The sequence below is a fragment of the Phodopus roborovskii genome, unplaced genomic scaffold, assembly GCF_943737965.1.
Source record: "Phodopus roborovskii unplaced genomic scaffold, PHOROB, whole genome shotgun sequence".
In the NCBI taxonomy this organism is placed as follows: domain Eukaryota; kingdom Metazoa; phylum Chordata; class Mammalia; order Rodentia; family Cricetidae; genus Phodopus; species Phodopus roborovskii.
Window position 1 is genome coordinate 17873601 of NW_026126567.1, and position 21867 is coordinate 17895467.

The 21867-nt window shown below is 46.1% G+C and overlaps 1 protein-coding gene across 1 annotated transcript; it reads right to left on the reverse strand.

Annotated features, from left to right (window-relative positions):
* Positions 1-344: 344 nt before the first annotated feature.
* Fbxo43 (F-box protein 43) lies at positions 345-11487 on the reverse strand. The gene is made up of 4 exons (XM_051202507.1): positions 10072-11487; positions 7042-7144; positions 874-1077; positions 345-775 (listed from the first exon to the last, which is right to left on the reverse strand). Exons 1-4 carry the CDS (start codon positions 11478-11480, stop codon positions 527-529), a joined length of 1965 nt encoding a protein of 654 aa, XP_051058464.1. The 5' UTR covers positions 11481-11487; the 3' UTR covers positions 345-526.
* Positions 11488-21867: the final 10380 nt, after the last annotated feature.

Here is a 21867-nt window from a genome sequence, read left to right on the forward strand (position 1 = left end):
GATATTTAAGTTATTAGTATTAAGTAAATTTTACTGAGCCAAAAGTCTACTAAAATAAGAGAAAGATTGAAACTATGGGTTACATTTGATGGAACTTCTAAAAACATTTTATTTATTTTTAATTTCATCCATCAGTTAATTTCTAAAACCTGTAAATGTACTGGCCTAAAGTCCAATTTTTTCCAATTATTTGGAAAATTATTTTTAAAAATAACAATTGAAGAACATTCAGACACATAGTTATGAAATGCACAAATTTTAAAAGTTACGTGGAGCAGTGAAACCCACATATGTAACAGTCCAGAAAATTCTTTATTTAAAACAATAAGTTATTTAAAGTGGGAATATGAAATACTAAAATAAAATTCTCTCAAAACTCATCGCTTTAAAGAAAATATACAATGGGGTGCATTATAACATATATAAAACAGGAAATAAATCATCATCTATCATCAACGGGAAGATTTGCATGTGTTCAAAATAGTCATAATTTTAAGTCAGACGGAACCGGGCCAGCAGTCTCTCCTTAGAGCCGTTTTAAATTCCGCTTGCTTTGGGCACTCCCTGGCAAAGCATCTTTAGTACTCCGCGGCTTTGCGGGCCCTCCTCTGCATTCTTCCGACCCATGATAAGCGCACAGACATAACACACAAAAGTCAAAGCCACAGGCCAAACGGCTGCACAGCCCCCTTCTCTTATATGGCTGGTACTTAGCAGGGGATTGGCACCGTGGACAAGGTTTTAGGGCTTCATCACTGAAAAGCGTCCTGGCAACCTGCAGTGGAAGCACGACACTCAGTCTTCCGGCGTGACACCGACTGTCTCTTTATTCCAAACGCTAAATATTCCTAAGAACTTAGGGCCCATACTCACCTTCACATACTGATCCTGTTTACTCCTTAGGTGGGTGAGGGAGGAACTTGCTACAGGTGTCAAAACATCTCCCCAAGGGGACAGAGTCGGCGCTTGCTCCTTCTGAGAAGTGGCAGCCGGTGCCTGTGCCTGCACTGATCTTAAGGCCGAGCGATTTAGGAGCTGGAGCCGAGTGCCAGCCTCACGAACGTGTAACACAGCCGCCTGTAGGAAAGACGGAGATGATCCACACCGCAAAATCAGAGGCTTCCCAGGCATGACAGTGTCCAGCCTGGCCTGGATTTTATTTAATGTTCAGGAGTGGCTTAAACCACCAAGATCTTTCGCTGGATCGTTCCTCTTTAGGGGTGTGGGGAGAGGGGGTTCAGAGTCAGGCAATCCTTTCCCACCTAACTTTTAAGCCAAAGAAAACAAGTTTGGAGATAGCTCTGCGGGTGAAGGTGAAAGCCGTGAAAGTCTGACAGCATGATGTGGTAGTGAACTCCTATGAGTGAGATGGGAAGTCGAGGCAGGAGAACAACCTGGAAGTCTATCCAAGTCTAAACAAGACGGGTACTGTACCAACAAGGTGAATGGAAAGAACCAACTCCCCAAAATCGTCCTGACCTCAGTGCTAGAGCCTTGCCATGGGTGGTTATGAGCAGTCTCTCTCTCTCCTCTCTCTCTCTCTCTCTCTCTCTCCTCCCTCTCTCAATTTTGAAAAGAATACATTTTTAGTCTTCTGTGTGTGTGATCAATTCCTTTTCCATTTAAGTCATTTATTTATTATTGGCAAACTTCTCTAAGGAATAGGATGGTATAAAATAGTGCTCGTTAGACTGCAGGCCATGTAGCCAATAGCTGCTCAGTTCTGAGCTTTGACAGCAGAAATACCAAAGAGCTGTTCCAATCAAACTTATTTGAGAACACAGGTGGCAGAAAGCACTTGGCCTACAAACCATAGTTTGCAATTCATTTTAAAACCAAGATCTAAAAAGAGGAGAGTTAGGGGAAGGGCGAGTCTTTTCAAAGCTTGCCATGGAATCTTTGCAAGCTCTTACCTTAAGCACATGTTGGACGGGCAATAGAATTGCTGAGATCACACAGCCCAGTGTCTTTGGCTGGTTTGCAAGGATCTGGTTCTGATTCATTTTTATGGTTGTTTTCTACAGCCTTGATATTTTTAAAAGAGAAAAGAGCATCTCACATCTGAACTAGAGCCCCACATTAGTCAAATGTTGGGTCAAGAAGTGTGTGAATTGGCTTAAACACCTTAAAAGGATACAATGTCCCTTTGTCAATTATACCTCAATAAAATTGGAAAAAATAATTAGAAAAGCATTCTCAGTAAGTAGTGCATACAGTCTTGTATTTGGTTAAGGTTGTAATGGGGAAAATGTTTCTTTTAAAACAGACAGGACAAACCAGCTGTCAAGATGAACACACTGGATTAAGTTTCCTGACAATTCAATTGTGCCTCTTCTCTCTGAAGTCTCCTGAGCTATAATTGGATCCAACTGGAAACCCAAAACAGAAGAAAGTATAGTAGACTAAGTACAGGGAATGCAGTTAGTTGGGCATAAGAAGGGAAGGGGTTAACAGGTTTTAAAATACACGAAAGGGACTAATGTTGGCCTTCAGGGTTAGACTTTGAATGCAGTTGCGCATACTGAACTCATTGGAAGACTGTCATTTCTATCATGCATAGCCTAGGCCACAGTGCCCAGTCAAGAGCTCACTAAAAAACACGGGCTGCATCGTGATGCAGCTGATGGGTGCAGTGTCCATTCACCCAAAAATGAATCAGGGTGTCAGCTGAAGCCAACTGAGAAGAAACACTTATTCATTTAGTAAGTATTTATGGGATGTCCAATTGGCGACAGTTTTTCTGGTTTTGTTTTTAATGTCAAGAGACAAAGCAGTCCACAAAGGCACATGCTCGTGCCTGCTAACAAGTCTACAAGACACGCTACTGGCCTCGTAGTTGATGTGTGCATCACCCTGGCCTCGAATCCAGAGCCCACCCTGCCTCTGTCACCTGAGTGCTGGTTACTAAAAGTATTATGGAGTCATCTAATGGTTGCCCATTCCCTAAGTATGTGAGAACAGTAAAGAATAAACAATACTCTCTGAGGGGGAGGGGACGAGGGAGGCAATGATCCCAGTTCCAGTGGCCGCTCACACTCGCCTAAAGATGGAAGACAGATGAAGCTCTAGTGAATTCACTTAGCCAAGCATCTTTATGAGACACTGTACAATCGGAGGAAAATCACTAAAGAAATTTTGAAATGTTTTTGCTTTGGCCAGTGACATAAATGCCCGGGTTCATGTGGACTAGGAAAGCACAGGACTCTGATGAAAGGGAGGAAGGTAGAATGTGTTGGAATTCACACAGAGACTTTTGGTTCTTGAATATAAGGGAAGATTAATCCAGAATCTAAGAGGAGAGAGAGAAATATACACACTTGGAGGTTGGGGGGAGACAGCCAGATGTAGAACAGGCTTTGTGCACTGTAAATATGTTTACCCTGAATGGTTAATAAAGAGATGACTGGCCTACAGCTGGGCAGGAAGAGATTGGGCAGGAGAGCCAGACTAGGACAATGCTGGGAAGAAAAATGTTGGAGTCACCAGCCAGACTCAGGAGCAGCAGTACAGACAGTACACAGATGAGGTAAAGAAGCCTTAGAGCAGCACATAATTTAAGTTGTAAACGCTAGCTAAAATCAAGCTGGGCTATCAGCGAGTCTGTGTGGTTATCTGAGTGCCAGCTGGCAGAATAGAGCTGACCCACTGTCCTAACAAGAAGCTCTGCCTATGGCAGATGGAGAAAGACACACCGAGAGGCAGCAATAGATTAATTCTGGGAGGAAGCGCCACAGGAAGACATGTCAAATGGCATGCTGGGTGCAATGGCCCATGCAGTAATCCTGGCACTAGAAGGAAAGCAGCAGGAGGATCGAGGAGTTCAAGGCCAGCCTTAGGTACAGAGCGAGTTCAAAGCCAGCCTGAGTTATATGAAAGCCTGTTTGTAAGCAGTCTGGGGAGCTGGCCCAGTGAGGAAAGGACTTGTGCAAGCTTGGGGAGCTGGGTTTGGATCCCGGCACTCACGCAGAAGCTAGCCAAAGTGATCCATGCCTGTAACTCCAGCCCTGGGCGGGCAGAGACTGGCCCAGCTTAGCAAAGCTGCTGAGCTCCAGGTTCCGTGAGAGATGCTCTGCTACAAATATAAGGTAGAGAGCATCAGAGGAGCACACCTGCCATTGACCTCTGACCTCCATGTGTGCACACAGGCATACGTGCATACACTAAGCACACACACATGCATACACACAACACATTAAGCATGGCATGGTGGTGTACATCTGTAGTCCCAGAATTCAAGAGGCAGAGGCAGGAGGATTGCCACCAGCTTAAGGTTGGCCTTGTCTACTTGTTCCAGGCTTTCACAGTGAGACCCTCTCTCAAAAAAACAAAACAAAACAAAAATGCCACAAAAGTTTAACAGTGAACATTTCATAATACTCTTGATATGGTCTCATATCACACCTAACTCTTATTCACCCACAAATGGTGAGGTGATGGCCATAAGGCAGGAGAAAGCGATCCAGGGAGAAGGTGGTAGGATGTATTGAGTGAATGGAGAACTAACCGAATCCCTTCCAGATAAAATAACAAATATCAGCTGGGCATGGTGGCACACGCTTTTAATCCCAGCACCCAGGAGGCAGGGACAGGTGGATCTCTGAATTCAAGGCCAGCCTGGTCTACAGAATGAGTTCCTGGACAGTCAGGACTACACAGAGAAACCCTGTCTCTAATAATAATAATAATAATAGTAGTAGCATTTAAAGAGCTCTACTTAGAAATAGAAGAAACAGAAGTAGAGACCAGAAGCCTGGTGTGGGTCATACCTGCAATCCCAGCACTCAGGAAGGTGAGGCAGGAGGATTCCCATGAGTCTGAGGCCATCCTGGGTTACACTGTGAGGTCCAGGAGAGCCTGGACTACAGAGCCAGCCAGTCTACAGAAGCAAGGAGGACAGAGCGAGAGAGAGCGGTGAGCTTTGTTACAAACCTATAATCCAGTTTGCAAACTAAACCAGAATAAGACAAAAACGTATAAGGAAAGTGTAGTCCTTTAAGAAGCCAGACTGAAAGCCAGGAATGACAGTACACCTGTAACCCCAGTTCTGGGAAGCCTGGGACAGGAGATCAAAGCCAACTTAGGCTACAGAGTGAGACTCCGAAAAGAGGGAGAGTGGGAGGGAGGAAGAGAAGGAGGGAGGAAGAGAAGGAGGGAGGAAGAGAAGGAGGGAAGAAGGGAGGGAGGAAGAGAAGGAGGGAGGAAGAGAAGGAGGGAGGAAGAGAAGAAGGGAGGGAGAGAGGGTGCATTATTTTTTATTGACAATTATTTATGTACTGTGAGGGTCATGCTGTGCGCGTGCGTGCGTGCGTGCGTGCGTGCGTGCGTGCGTGCGTGCGTGCGTGTGTGTGTGTGTGTGTGTGTGTGTGTGTGAGTCGTCAAGCTCCTCGGATCTCACCTGCCTCTGAGGTTGTCTCTTCTTTTCTTCGACTTCCTCCTTCATCTTCTGTTTGTTTGTTAATTTTTGAGACAGGGTTTCTCTGGAACTTGCCCCTAGACCAGGCTGGCCTTGAACTCAGAAATCTACCTGCCTCTACCTTTTAAGTATTGGATTAAAGGTGTGGTCCACACCATCTGGCTAATTTTCTTCTCTTTTAAATGGCAGTGAGGATGTGAGGGTTAAATGTTTTATCTGGAATTACTAGGTGGTTGCCAACACCACCAGATTTTTTTTTTCCTTAGAGAAATTAAGCAGGAAATGGAGTGATTGGGTTAACAAGTTAAATATTAACAGGTACTTGTTTGAAATTTTTGTTTTGTTTTGTTTGAGACAGGGTTTTATTGTTAGTCTTGGCTGACCTGGAATTCAATGTGTAAACCAAACTGATCTCAAACCCAGAGATCCACCTGCCTCTGCCTCTCAAGTGGTGGGATTAAAGGGGTGTGCCGCCACCACCCGGCTATTTGAAACTATTTTTTAAGTTTTCCTGCATATACAGGACAATACTCTTTAAAAACACGGGTAAGAGGCTCAGTGTGTTAACGTGCTTCTCACCAAGCCTGACAACCCGAGTTCGGACTCAAGAGCTTAAGTTGTCTTCTGGCCTCCCCAAGCCCCACAAAGTAGAAGAAGAGAACGAACTCTTGTGTGTTGTCCTTCACAAGAGAACTCGCTTGTGAGTGCACACACACACACAACACACACAAACACTTTATTGAAAAAAAATGTGAAGGAAGTGATTACATTGTCTGTGGTCTCACTGTTGGGAGTCCCCAGGGTCAGCAGCCCCTGCTGGCAGCAGCCAGACACTGAGGACACACAGTCTCACAATAACAACATAACCCTTTTCCTCAGAGTCTACTTAACGTTAGACCCCAACACCTCACTGACAAGGGGAACCCACATCTGTGTATGCAGATGGCCTTATTCTTTGCACCATCTCTGTTATTCTGGTGCTGCCTTTGTCCAATATGCAAAGCTGTGTCTCTGAAGAACCTGTGCATTTCTATAAATTTGCCTCCTACCGTCAAAGCCAGACCTCAGAGTCTCAAAGGAGGACAAGTTACGGCACATCACTCCTCAGCCTGCCAAGGGCACCCGCCCTCTTTCAGGCCCAACTCCCCTGCTAGATACTCCCCTGTCTTCTCCACCTAACTGGCCTGTAACTCCTGGTCCAGGTCTCAGCAAGGTCCCCTTTCGATTCCCGGGGACCTGTTCAGCAGACCTTTTAAATGTCACACAGAACTTAGCACACCTGAGTTGTAATCACACGTCCAGCTGTAGCACCCAAGCAGCAGGGGCCATGTCAAGAAATGCTCATCACCGTGATCTGAGGGATTGGCACAGTGGCTGACATGTAATATCATTAAAAGACTGGGGTTTTACATGCTACCGGGTCATCTAACTATGAGGAGGCTCTAGTGGGGCACTGACATTTGAACGCTATCAACAGGCCACTGTGTAACTCACCTTGGTTTTCTACTGTACTTCTAGGGGAACGTTTGCTAGCTGGAAAAGACAGATGAGAGAAAGACCAAACTTGGGGCTCAGTGGCATGGAGTCACTAGCTACAAGCCACTTCTAGGAAGTGTAACCCACTTTACCTGAGCACCTGCCTTCAGCTGTATGATATAAAGTTTCCTCCTCTCGTTTGCCCTTTTATCCTGAGCCACAATTTCACGCCAGTTTCTGCTGACGTTCCAGGCACTGCAATAAACAAGTCAGTCTATTACTGCATATTCTCCGAAGGCTGACATTTTCTTATAAGGTTACCAATAATAAAATAACTTTAAAGATCTTGAACAGGAAATTTAAGCTTAAAATTATATAATAATATGATTTGATTGACTCATTGTTTCAGATTGATTTACCATATGAAAGAATTACTGTTAAAATGCAGAGTACATAGTGGCATTATCTTAATTGACGACTGTTTCATTTATGTTCATTTAATTAAAAATATTCATTTATTTATTTGGTAGGTGTTGGGAGCAGGGGAAAGCATGTGCATGCCATGGTTCTCATCTGGTCAGAGGACAACTAGTGAAATCTGGTCCTCTTCTCCAGGGATTGAACTCAGGCCATCAGGATTGGTAGCAAGCAGTCTTACCTGCTGAGCAATGCTGCCAGCCCTGTATGCCAACATGAGCCATGGGTGGTGGTTTTATACCTGTAATCCAAGCATTGGGGAAGCATAGCCAGTCTGGGTAACCTACTGAGTTCAGGGCCAGGCTGGGATACAGTGAGATCCTGTCTCAAAACAACAGCAACAGCAAAGCAAACACGAGTCACCGGAGTACTAGGTCCATGTGCTGTTCGGTTATAGATTTGGAAGGCAGCACGCAGCAATTGATTATTATCTAGTATGAGGAGCTCAGCTGATTTCTCCTAGTCCTCTATCTAGAGCATCTCAGTCACTTTTGGCCAAGTAAACACCAGAATGGCCCTTAATAATCCTGGAAGCAGTAAGTGCCAAATAATAGACATTCTTGTGGGCAGCATCCTATCGAATGATGTAGGTTCTATTTCTAATGCTGAAGAGCATCCTGTTGTCCAGTTTACTCACAAAGCTTAGGCGATGGCCGCAGCAGTGGCGGCAGTGAGCGGCAGCAGCAGCTACAGCCCAGCTTCAGCCCCTTTACCTCTCAACAGCTTTAACTACTTGGTGAAAAGAACAGTTAACCTTTCGTGTTTAATTTGACCAATCATGTAAGGAGACCAGAAGAAGACCGAGAAAGGCGTACACTGAGGGCCCAGGCCACACTACAGTTGTCAACACTGCGCTGTGTTGCCTTGGCCACTGCAGGTGCCGTCACCTCTCTCAATCGATCTATGCACTTTTCATCTCACGAGAGGTGGGCACAAAGTCACCCATTAAAAGGAAAGCCACGACCAAGGGTAGGCCCGGCGGATAAAGGCAAGTGTGATGCCGACAGGACAACCTGCGTCTCACAACACTTAAAGATGGACGTAGAAACTGATTCCACAAAGTTGTCCTCTGATCTCCATGGATGTCATGGCATGCACGAGCACACACATACACGTGCATACACACCTATGCACGTGCACACACACGAGCACACGCACCTGCACACTTCTCCATAACTATCTCATCCCCATCCCTCGTGTTACCAAGAAGATTACCATTAAGGTCATAAACATACATTCTTTGCTGCAAATACTCTACAGGGGAAGGGCAGAAATCACTAAGTATGACCAGTATCAATGGCTAACGTAAGCAGCCACCCAAAATGCTGACTTTCCTGTACTGAAATACTCCAACATTTGAAAAACAACATTCTTGTATTCAGCCATGTTAATTGTTTAGATAACTTACCATTTGAACACATTTGAAAGGCACACACAGATGTGTACATGTATGTTATCCATCTGGGTTACACCAACATGTGCTTTACCAAATATAATCTGGAAGGAGGCAGAACATTAAGAGTTTTCAGGGGGATACTGGATGAAAGCTTAGAGAGCCCAGTGAGGTAGACCTCCATCTATTTCTGGACTGCTGCAAGTGATTTAATCTATCCACAGATGTTTCTCCATCTGCAAACTACACAGGTAGACAATATCTCAGAAGACTTCCAGCAACAAAATGCGTAACTTCCTACAATAGCCTAGAATAGATGTGCGGGAGAAAGGCAAAGACGGTTTGAGAGCAGCAGCCATAACAACAGCAAGGACATAATCAACATGGCATCTTCCCTTCAAGAGAGAGATTCATGAGGCAGGAGGTGGCTCGTCTTGGTAAGATACTTGCTACCAAGCCTGAGGGACCCGGGTTAGTCCCCAGGAAGCACATGATAGAAGGGGAGAACAGAATACAAGGCTAGCCCTGTCTATCTGTGTCTGACCATCTGTCTGTCTCTCCACACACATACATGTACAGCCTCTGTCTCTCACACACACACTCTCTCTCTCTCACACACACATACCCTTACACATACACCATGCACAGACCCCCACACGCACGTGCGCACACACGTGCACCCACATATACACACATGCGCACACAATACCCACACACCCCACATCCACGCACATTCACATGCGCACATATATACACTCTCTCACAGCTCTCTCGCTCTCTCTCATGCACACACACACACACACACACACACACACACACACAGTGGGAGGGCCTGGAGAGATGACTCAGTTGGTGAAGCACTTGCTGTGTAAGCAAAAGGATGTTTGGGAGCATCCGTCACCCACATAAAAGGCCCAGCTCACAGTTGTAATGCCATGGTGAGCAGGTGTGGCTGGAAGGATCCCAGGAGCTTGGCCAGCCTGATAGGTGAGCTCCACTTTCAGTAAGAGACCTTGTCTCAAAAAGTAAGGTGGGAAGCAATTAAGACAGATAGAAGAATATGAATTAACTTCTGGATTTCTACACACACTAGCAGCAGCAGCAACAGTAGCAGCAGCAACTCAAGTATCTGGGATTAGAGGCCTGCACCAGTAGGTTCATCTTTTAGTTTTGCTTTTAAACAGAGGGAATTACTTAGCAATCTCTACTAGGCAGGTCACTTAAACAACAGCTGATATAGTGTAATAAACCAAAGACAGGAAAACAACAAAACAAACACCAATTTAAAAGATGATGAAGTTTTATTTCTTACCTGTATAAACTCTCTGAAGTCAAGGAATCTAAAACCATAGCTAAGACATGCTTTAAATTTCTATATTGTAATTCTGTTAAGATATCCAGCTGCTCTATGCCCATCTTCTTGCCAATCAGTCCGGCCAGAATACACTGCAATCTGCCTATTGTCCCCTCGTGCCTTTCCTCAAAGAACTCCTGGCCATCCTCCCGCGGGAATCGCTTCCTTTTGCTTTTAACAAAGAGCTCGTGCACTAACTGTAAGGCTGGGGTATTTGATAAGTTCTTAAAGCTTAGAGTAGAATCCCAGATCTTCATATCGGAGCCTCGCGGATCCCCCGAGATGCCTGAAGCAGCGCCCACTGCAGGGACCATTTGCTCTTCATCTTCTGTCTCTGACTGGGAGCCTTGCTCCCGGAGGGTGGACAGTCTTCTCTGCCTTCCAAGATGCTTTGGCTTTCTTGTCAGGTCCCCCGCTCTGGGAGTTCCCCTGTGCTTCTGAAACAGCTCTTGCAAAGAGCCCTCTTGGTCGGAGAGGGAATCTTCTGACTTATCCCAGGTAAGGGAGCTAAAACCACTGTCTTCGGGTGTGGAAACGCTGTCTCGCACCTCTGCTGAAGAAGAAAGTGCTTGGCTCCCTTTAAATCTAATTTTTGATATGCAACTACTCACTGGAGTTACAGATGTGGTTACATTTGCTCCAGAGGATGTCTGGCTACCAGAGGAGCCTAGAAGTTCCGGACATGTGTTCTCATCACTAACACTTAAACTGCTGTCGCTAAAGTCGTGTGTAATAGAACCTTTAAAATCATCACCTTGAATTGGAGATAGACACTCCACTTCGAATAAACCACATTCTTCCGTGGAGTCATCGATTGTGGAAGTCTTGTGCTGGGAAAAGCTTAACCTTGAGCTCTGGCTGCTGGAAGTCGCATCCTCTGTTTTTATTGTGCTGATAACTAATGGACTAAAGTTGTCCTGCTTTGTGAAACCGGAAGTGCTGTCTGTGATATGCTTTCCTGGGCTAAGAACGTATCTTGCGCTGCTTTCCAGAGAACCGTTCTGAGGGTCAGAGTCCCCCTTCAGAAGCGTGAAAGATAGATCAAGCCGCCTGCGTAAGAGGCGCGGTTTCCTTCTGGCTTTGGGGGTCTCGCAGAGCTCTGGGCTTCCCCCCTTCTCCTTCCTTGAGAACACAGGTTTCCTTCTCTGAGTGGGAGATGCTGCGGGATTGCCTGAGCCTCGGCTTGGAGTTTCAAGATGCCCACAGGTTAACGCTGGGTCTTTCTCTTTCCTATTGAAGCTGCAAGTCTCTGACAACTCATGTTGAAAGGAAGATGTAAGACCAAAGTCTCTGAGGCTGGGCCACTTGACAACAGGGGAGTCCACTTTGCTGCCTGCTCCCTGGCTGGCTGAGTGCCTTTGGGACATCTTCAAGCTCTCTGTTTTAACAAAGTAAAAACAAGCTTATTCTTCCTTTGCAATGAGAAGCCAAGCAGCTTCCACCAAAACATATTATTTGTAATAAAAAACAGAGGATATGAAATTATATAATGATTTTCTTCATAAGTTACCTAAAAATCAAATCTCCTTAGTATACTGCTATATACTTAAAACAACACCTTGCTATAAAACCAGAATATAAATACTCTGATTACTTGACAACTGTAGGCAAAGCACCATGCACAAATATTTTATTGGAATATGTTTGGGTTTGTTTTGTTTTTCTCAAGACAGAGCTTCTTTGTGTAACAGCTCTGGCCATTCTGGAACTTACTTTCTAGACCAGGCTGGCCTCAAACTCACAGAGATTCACCTGCACCTGCCTCCAGAGTGCTGGGATTAAAGGTGTGCACCACCACTGCCTAGCTTTTGAAATAATCAACAAAAATAACAGTCTTATTTTCAGATGATTTTGTTACTGTATGACTTTTAACTGAAAAATATACATCCAGTTTTAATATCCTAACTTCTTTGTGTTCAGGTTATTTCCTTTCAAAGCTCTGGAACTACTTAAAAATCATGGGAGGCTGGAGCTATGGATCAGAGATTGAGAGCTTGTGTGAAGGCGAAGATGTAATTATATCACTAGACCCAAGATAAATGACAAATGGGTGCTTATTGGGGAACAATTGCACAGAAAAATACGAAGAACCGCTGGAGTGTTTCCCTGCTCTTCCTACTGGATCAGCTAACCCACTAGAAAAGACCCTTGCAAGCGAGACCACGCCTTAGCCTTTCTTCCCTCTTTCCGCCTGAAGCCACACCTTAAGGGGTGTGGCCACCGTTACAGGTCCACAGACCAGATGCCTACACTTGTGCTGTAGTGGAGAAGCACCCAGGTTCAGTTCTCAGCACCCACCTGTAACTCCGGGTTCCAGCTGCCGTCTCTGTGGCACTGTGTGCATGCGCATACATAGACACACATAGTTAAAAAATAAAACAAAAAAATAAAAATTACTATTCTTCCTTCCCTCCCTCTTTCCTTTCTTCCTCCCTCCCTCCCTTCCTCCCTTCTTCCCTCTCTCCTTTCTTTCTTCCTTACTTTTCTTTTTTGTGGGTGCATAGAACACACATACAAACATGCCACAGCACATTGTGGGAGCAGGGAGAACTTGTGGGGAGTCAGCTCTTTCTTTAAACCATATGGATTTGGTGATCTATGTCACATAAAGTAACTATATGAGTAAAAAATCTAATATTACAAAAATTACTATGATAAACGCGATATTGGAAGATCCTTTTTGCAATGTAATTTTTTACACCTCTATTCCTTTTTGAGAGTTTTGATTTTCTGCGATCACTGCTAAGGTCGTCAAGATGATCAAACTTTACTTCCGACAAATCGCGTTATACTTCAGAACAATTTATCAATTTGGTGAAGTTGGATCAAGTGCTTGTATTTTATTCCATGTGGCCTTCTGGAATATAACTGTCCCCCTACTTCACCACTAGGTGCCTCACCAGCCTAGGATTTGGGGAATGAAGCCCAGACGGTTGAGAATAAAGTGGGAACCCAGATAAGCACCCTCTTCCCGAAAAACCACAGCCTTTGTCTGCGGTCGTCATTCTCCTCTTTCCTGTACCCCCAAATGCCTGACCGCACAGTTGACTGATGACTCCAGCAAACCTTTTAGATGCCACTTAAAAACAGCACGTAAAATTCGGATCCCGATAAAGGGCTCAGAACTTCTATCTACAAATAAAAACGTCCAGTGGGTCAAGGAACTACTTAGTTAAAGCAGATGGCTTCACTGGTTCAAGTGTAATGTCTTACCATCATCAGTCAACCTTGAGTTCTTAAGACTTGTCAAAGTAAGGTAGGCTTCCAAATAACTAAGTCTCTCATCTTCACCTCTAAAGCTCATGCCGAGGTACAACAACCACTTAAAGAGAAAAACCTGAAATCAACCTAGCGACGGCTGCGGCTGGACGCTGGACGGGCACCGGCGGCATGAGGGGAAGGCCAGGTCATTGGGGATGTCTCCGCCGGTGCCGCCGCACTTCCCGGCCTTCCTCCGCTAGTCCTGGACGTGGGCGCCTCCCTGATTCCAGGCCTGAGCCACCGGGAGCGGCCGCGCCGTCTGCTGCGGGCGGGGCTAACGGTCGTCACCCGGGCGAGCGGGGAGGAGGGGGAGCGGCGCGGGCGAGCGGGCGGGCGGGCTCACCTGGGCCGCGCCGCCCACCTGGGGCCCGGATACGCCGCAGGGTCAGGAGTCACCATCCTCCCCTCCCTCGGTCCAGCTGCCCGCCCTGCCCCGCGCTCTGCCCCTCCTAGCACCACTCGGTGCGCCCCGCAGAGGGATGCGTCTGTTAGTAACGGTGCGTGGTGCGTACGGTGCAGGGGCTCGTCACTGGAAAAGTTTCGCCTGATGTTCAATGTCAGAGCAGCCTGCCAACCGAACTGCCTGTGGGTGGTAATGGCATACATATCCACAGCATGACTGACTTCCTTACTATTTGATTCGGTGGTCTCAGGGAGTCCATGCTGGCCTCACACTGAACTCGCTGGGTAGCCAAGGCTGCTCCGGAACTTCCCATCCTCGGGGCCTTCATCTCCCAAGTGCCAGGATTAGAGGGAAGCCCCCACCAAACCCAGCAAGATTATCAAACCCAGCAAGATTATGACAACCTCCCCTCCCCCTCTTTTTATTTTTGTGTTTGTTTTGAGACAGTATCAGGTGTAGTCCAGGCTGGACTTGAACTCATGATCCTAGGCATGTGCCACCACGCTTGGCTAATGATTTTTAAAAAACAGTTCTTTTATAGTTTTGTCCTTGTTTCTACAACGAACAAACATAGATCGTATGAACAATAACAACAACAAAAACAACAACAACAAAAACAAAACAAAAACCTGTGAGGCACATGCCCACCGCCTTGCGGGATTCCCTTAGAGATCAGTTCTGTATACATACCAAGTTTCAGGCCAGTCTGGGCTATATGGCCTCTGTCTTGAAAAACTAACCAAACGAAATACTGTGTTCATCGTTTTCAGACATTCCCTTTTAGGGATCAGAAACATCCAAGAACCTCCAATGATAAACACATTTAAAGCCTTGATTTTCATTCACTGTTTCCTGCGTGTAGAATGTGGACCAGACACAAATGTGGACCAGACACAAATCTGTCACCCAGTATAGCCTGTAGCTGTTCTGCTTTGGGAACCTCTCTTCCTAGGCCCAATCTGGGTGTCTCCCCATCCCTAGGGAGTCAAACACTGCGAACATGGGCTGCCACCTTTAGGCCTCTGACAGCACCCCTCTTCCCTGAGGATGTTTCTCTGCCTGGATGCCTCTTAGACATTGTAAAAATGGGTGTAGTGTATCTAAACTCAAACTGACAAATATTAAGCTCAAACTACATACTGGATACTCATACAGAGATGAATAGGGCACAGCCTGTTAATAAGGCGTGTTTGTAGACCAGACGAGGCCTTCTCTACTTAGGGCTCTGGGCAGGTGGTAACCATTAGTTAAAATGTGATGGCTGAGCTGTTAAGAGCACTTGCTACTCTTCCAAAGGACCCAGGTTTGGTTCCCAGCACCCATATCACACTTACAAATGCCCATGACTGCATCTCCAGGAGATCCGACACCTTTTTCTGACCTCGGCAGGCACCTGCGTATGCATGGCATTTACTCACACAGGTACACACTTTTAAATGTTTAAAATTACTGTGCTTGTGGTATTCACTGTTCCTGTTCGTTTCCCCATAAATGAAGAGACTCGGGTGTAGGCAGTTTGACTCCCTAATTAGCAGCCACTATGCTCACCCTTGCTGCCTGGATTGTCTTGAGCCAAAGGACTGGCAGTCAAACAGAGAGCCATATTTATGCCAATGCCAGGTGTTCTGAACACGCCACCGATGCCTTGAGAAATCTACACAACTGTCTCTGCTAGTGCCCCAATGTTTCAGTTTTTGCCACACTTTTTGCTACCCCAAGCCCTGGCAGCCTCTCGTGGCCAGGGTAGCAGCACATTCCCCAGTGGCCCAGAAGAGAGAGGCCTTTGACCTGCTCTAAAAGGGCAACACTGTATTTGCAGTACACAGTCCTCCTCTGGCTGAGTTGCCTAGGAAACACCCTGCTGTGATGCCTGCCCTGCTTTGGCAATATCAGGCCCAATAAAAGTCTTCTTGCCTGCTTCTATTTTTTTTTTATTATTCATTTACTTTTATTTTTTAATTGTGTGTGTACATGTGTGTGGGAGAACACGAATGCTTCTGCATGCATGTGAAGGTCATAGTCAAACCTGACAGAGCCCACCCTCTCCTTAGAATGTGTGTGTTCCGGGATAGATAGACTCAGTCACAGCACCTTTACCTACTAACCCTGAGTAGTGCAGGCTGACAGGAAGTGGCATGCAGCCAGAAGCTCCACAAATGTGTCCAGGTGGCTGGCTGCTTGGTGGAAGAGCTCCAGAGTGTGGCTGGGTAAGAGCAGAGGGGATGGGTGGACCTAAGGCTGTAAAGAGTCAGAGAATAGAAACCTTAGGCCCTGGTGGCCAAAGAGCTCCAGAGAGCTGGCAGGATTTTAGAGCAAGAGTTCAGACACCTGGATCCTGAGAATTGTATCGCTGGCCACATCTCAGAGGTCCAGACTTCCTAATCCTAAGCCCGAGCTGTAACTTGTAGAGCTGATTGATAGTCCTGGTACCCTTGGTTTCATAAAAATCGTAAAGGGTGAAGCTACCCAAGGCCTGCACGAGAGCCATCCCTGGAGAGTGCCATTTGCTGCTACTCTCCCCGGCCTGCCGCTGCTGCTCAAGTCTGGAGCTACAAATTCTGCAAAGGCCAGCATTTGTCAAGCTGGTCTTTGTCACTTACAGTTTATATGTGGGTAGAGCAAGAAGACCCCAGCCACCCTGCTGGTAACATTGGGAGGGGACAGAACAGTACTTTAGTGGAGTAACAGCATTGGCACAAAGAACGAACTAACTCCACCCGAGGAGAGAGCAGTACTGAGTTGTGAGCACCACGGGGTAAGGTGGATTTTGATGGGTGGGTAGCAATTAAACGGCAGAAGACAGGGAATCCCAAACTTAGCATGCAAGAGCAGGAAGCTGTTAGGCACATTAGAAAAGCTGTCAATCACTCATTACAGTCTTTATTATAGAGCCCTTTCCTCTGGGGACTCTCAGGAATCTGACGACCTGGATGGCATGTCTCAGGCTGAGTGAGAAAACAGAGGGGGTTAAACCCATGAACACCCAGCTTGCAGAAGATGAGCTACTGTTCACCCACAGCCACTTCAAAGAAGCAACAGACTAAAGAAAGATAAACAGAGAACAGCCAGAGATGCTGGACCACCAAAAGCAAGGCCAAGTGGGGTCCCTGTAATTGGCCAAAAGATACTTCCAAGGAAAGTGTTGTGAGCAACATCTACAAGTCGGAGCTGAAAGATAGAATATAAAAGACTGGATTTTATTGCCAGCCGAACGTGACCTGAAATGCCTTGTTTTGTCTGATACTGTGGAGATGCAGCTCTCACGGAAATGATCACTGATCTTCCCTCAGGAGTTTTTTAAATCTAAAAAGCAAGTGAAATCATGTTTATTAAAAAACAAGTTGTAACCAGGAGTGGTGGTGCACGCCTTTAATCCCAGCACTTGGGAGGCCAAGGCAGGTACAGGCAGATGTCTTATGAATATGAGGTCAGCCTGATCTACATGGTGAGTTCGAGGCCAGTCATAGCTGCATACTGAGATTCCGTGATGACAGCAATGATGACGACGATGATGATAACACTTATTACAAAAGACAACATAAAGCTACAGCTAAGAACCATGGCACGGTGGCTTGAGAAGTGGGGACATTAGTCTCAACAGTTGTGGGTGAATGTTAAGATCTTGAACTCCTGACACTTACTCTCCCAACTTCGAGTAAAGTCTTTGTTATGGCCATTTCATCCTACTGTGCTTGGTGATGACAATCCTCCCCTCTGGAGCTTTTCCCAGGTATCTTCTTCTAAAATTCAGTTATCTAGAGTGGGGGATGCAGCTCAATTGGTAGAGTGTTTGCTTAGCATTTGTCCCAGGTTAACCCAGCAATGCATACATCAGCCATGGTGGAAGTACTGCTGTAGTCTTAGTATGGGGGGGGGGGGCCAGGAGGACCACAGGTTCAAGGTCATCAGCTAGACAGATCAGAGGTCAGTTGGGGATGCATGAGCATCTCCTCCAACAAATAGGATGATGTGATGGTTTGAATGTCATTGGCCACCATAAGCGCATCAGAAATGGCACTATTAAGGGGCATGGCTTTGTTGAAGTAAGTTTGCTCTTATTGGAGGAAGTGTGTCAAATGTGGGCAACTCAGCTGCATAAGCCATGTCGTTGTGGACTTCATTCATACACTCCTTTGAAAATAAAGGATGTAATACAACCCAGTGAAAACAAGGAAGGGCTTTTTGCTATGGCTAAAAATATCCAAATAACCTTCATATTGCCATTTTCCAAATTTAAAGGCATGTGTTTACTTCTATTTTTCAGGAGACATTTCGTCCCACGTGAGGCAGGGGCTCACCAGAAGCAGGCGCGGCGGCTTCTTTGTCCCCAGTGCGTGGGATGCAGAGACAGAAGAATGATTAGTGTGCCATCACTCTCGGCTGCATAGCAAGGGCTGAGGCAGCACAGAATCACCGTGCTGACCCTGTTACATTCTTTGTCTACCTCAGTCTTTTGCTTCTTTGCTTCCTTTTCTTGGATCAGGCTCCCACGATGAATTCTACTTACTTGATTCCCACAAGATCTAATTTTCTTTTGGGGTTAATTCAATAAAACTACATGACCTCAACATTCAAGTTATGCAGAAATTATCATCAAGCATAAAAGAAATTCAGAAGTTCAAGGGGAAAATGGCAACGTGTTTCATCATAACTGTCAGACTCAGGCATCTGTACTGGCCTGTCCTTGGGGTCCTGACAGGACACATCCTTAGCTGCAGCCATTAAGAGCACTCCTGTGCACATTCAATATGCTCCCTTTTAAAAGCTGGGCCTCGTTCACCTCATGTCTCTTTCCCTATCCCTCTTTAGGTTCCTCCACTCTTGTCCGCAGGGGCTGGTCTCTGGACCCCTTTCCTGCCTCCTCTTCCAATAAACCTCTTATGTGAGTTCTATTGTATGGTGTGACTTCTCTTTTTGGCATTTTAAAATTTACAATAGCTATTTTATTGTAAAGGGTTAAATCTCTCAGGATGGCAGGACAACCATCTTCACTAGGAGAGAGTGATGCTGTTTTCTGGCATGTGGGGAATGCTCCAGGAGACAGCTTCATGTCATTGAAAGCCATTGAAAATGGGGTAGCTAGCATGGGGGGGGGGGTGTTCCACCATGATGCTATGGTTACTGATAGTGGTGTTGGGTTGGGAACTAGCACCATTGTGAACTATGATGGAAATACTGGGTCTCTTTATTGTGACTAGGCACAACACCACCATCCTGTAGAGTTCCAGGGTACATTTATGATCTACATGTGATGGTCCATTTTAATCTTCATACCTGCTTTGTGATAGAAAATTCGGAAGTAAACATATTCAGAATCCAGGAAAAAGTTATGCTTAATGGCTCATACTTGTTATCCCAGCACTAGGAGGCAGAGGCAGGTGGATCTCTGAGTTCAAAGCCAGCCTGGTCTACACAAGGTTCTAGGATGTCCAGGGCTACACAGAGAAATCCTGTCTAAGAAAAAAAAGAAGGAAGGGAGGGAGAGAGAGAAAAAGGGAGGGAGGAAGGGAATACAAAGAAGAAAGGAAGGAAAAAAGAGAGAGCGAGAAAGGGAATACAAGAGCTGAATATGTAGTTCAGTATGTAAGAGCACTTGCTGTTCTTGCAGAGGACCAAGTTCAGTTCCCAGCACCCATATGGGGCTCCTAATAGTCCGTACCTCCAGCCCAGGGGATCCAATCACCTCTTCAGATCTCTACTGGCATGAACACATACAGCTCAAAATAGCAACATAATTTAAAAACCCAGATGTCTTGCAAGTATGAAAGTTACACCATCCTTTTGTGATAGCAATGGTTTTAACCTGGTATTTATTGATCAGAAGCCTAATGTACACATTTGATTACCTCTTCCCTTTTGTTGAGATTTTGTTACATGGCTGAGGGGAAAATATGCTGTTCGTCTGTATGTAAGAGGGAGAAGCTGAAAGCTACTGTGCTCCTGAAGATTTTCTTTAAAAAAAAAAAAATCACCACTGTGAGCCCACGCACGTTGAGCAAGCCTTTTTCTACCACCAGTCCTAAAAATATTTAATTGACATCAAGGAAGATGTCAGTCTGGACGGAACTGGGAATTCCTCAAGCTGGTCTGTGGATGCCATAGATTTGAACTCCTAGAAACGAAAGCCAAAGCTCCGAGTTCTGCTAAGTACAGCCTACTACGACGCCAGGATGTGCATTGGAAGAGAACCTGTCTCTTACATTTATAATGGTTGACAACTGGTTTAATAACTTCACTTTCTCCACCCCATTATTTAATATGACTGATATAAAAGAATTGAATGAACGTAAATGAGCTGAACCCAACACATGTGTTTTACTGAATTAAACTTTTGATCTTTGAGAGCACACACACACTCCACTGAACCGGTCACTTGTGTGAACACACACAGGAGGGCGGATCCTAGGAGAGAAGCTGCAGCCACCGACCGGTGGGAGTAATTGGTGGGGCTGCCCTGTGGAAGCCTTTGCTTCGGAAAGGGAGGAAGACGGAGGGCGTCGTGGTTTGTGCGGGTAATCGCAGCACTGAGGAGGCAAAGGTGGCGGGCTGCGCGGGTTTAAGGCCAGCCTGGGTAACACTGAACACCACGCCTCTCCTCCTCCCCATCTTTCCACCCCGCCAACGGAGTGGAAAAGAGGGGTGACAGGAGCCTGGGAGAGAACTGCAAATTGAAGAACAATAAAGCAAATACCCAACCGCACAGGCAGCGAAGACAATTTGGAAACCGCGGTGTGCTCGCGTCTCGAACTCGTGAACGTCACTGTTGGTGTTTGCCCGAGCGAGGGCTCCTGTAGGCTTCCGCCGGGTAAATAAACAGAAACCATCAAAGCCCACGGGAAGTAAGACGGAGAGACACAAACTAACCGGACTCTCATACAGTCGCACCGGGCAGGGTCGTTTTAAAGCGACCGGAACTTCGAGGCGGCGGGGGCGGGGCTCCCTGCCGTCATAAGGCAGCGCCGGAAGTACGCCGTCTGCGCCGATAGCGAGTCCGCTCCGGAGGACCGGGCGAAGTTTTTGCGTGCATCGAGACGCTTGTTTGAGCAGCCGGGGGTAAGAGATCGGCGGCTGAGGATTTCGGAAGTGGACCTGGGGGCCGAAAACTGGTTTTTAAAAAGTTTTCAGGTGGCCGGGAGAGGTGGCACACGGTCGCCACCTGAGCGCTGGGGAAGCCGAGGCAGGGGAATGCCGCCTTCGACAGACACTGGGACTTTGGGGTTAGCTTAGGCTTTGAAGTGAGTTCCAGGCCAACCTGGGCTACAAAGTGGAGAGTCTCTCTCAAAGAGCCAATAAGCAAATACATGATTAATGAGAAGATCTCCGATGGGGTTTGGGTTGGGAGAGGCTTCGGTGGAGTCGCAGCTCAGCTCCGAGTCCCTTTGCTTCTTCATTATTTATTTATTTATTTATTTTTTATTTAATGTGCACTGGTGTTTTGCATGGATTTCAGGTTGGAGTTATAGACAGTTGTGAGCTGGGAATTGAACCCCGCTTGTGCTCTTAGCCGTGAGTCATCTCTTAGTGGTGGGGAGAGACATTAGGCCCACAGACCTGGGCTTAGCCGGTTTCTTCGTGTGCAAAGAGTGATACCCTCTAGCACCTTGAAAAGTGTTGTAAACATTCGTGATGGATTTAATGTTGTTGAGAATGTGTTTCGTCCTTCAGACCCAGCCCACAGTTGGTTGGGAGATTACAAATAAGGAATTATGATTTTCTTTTCTTCCTTCTATAATGCTGGGCATTGATCCTCGAGCCACTGCTGCATTCTGGGCAGACATTCTACTCCTGAGTTTTTCTCTTCATCTCAGAATCAGAATCTTGTATAGCTGCTGGGAAAACGGGGCCTGGTTGGTTTTGTGTGAAGACCCTGTTATTCAGTCTCTGACTCTTGATTTCAGACACTAGCAATGGACACGCAGAAAGATGTTCAACCCCCAAAGCAGCAGCCTATGATATATATTTGTGGAGGTAAGATTAACATTTAAATAGGAACTTTTTGTTGTCGTTTTGGTTTTGTTTTTCTGTTTCGGTTTTTTAAAACAGGATTTCCCTGTGTAGCTTTGGAGCCTGTCCTGGAACTAACTCTTATA

What these genes read in the sequence shown, in the direction of transcription:
- Fbxo43 (XM_051202507.1), bottom strand. Translation starts at nt 11,480, where the DNA reads ATGTCCCAAAGGCACTCAGCCAGCCAGGGAGCAGGCAGCAAAGTGGAC. An exon ending in ACTTCAGAGAGTTTATACAG is followed by an intron (nt 7,145 to 10,071) that starts GTAAGAAATAAA and finishes TGTTTATTGCAG; the next exon opens with TGCCTGGAACGTCAGCAGAA. An exon ending in AACAGGATCAGTATGTGAAG is followed by an intron (nt 776 to 873) that starts GTGAGTATGGGC and finishes CTTCCACTGCAG; the next exon opens with GTTGCCAGGACGCTTTTCAG.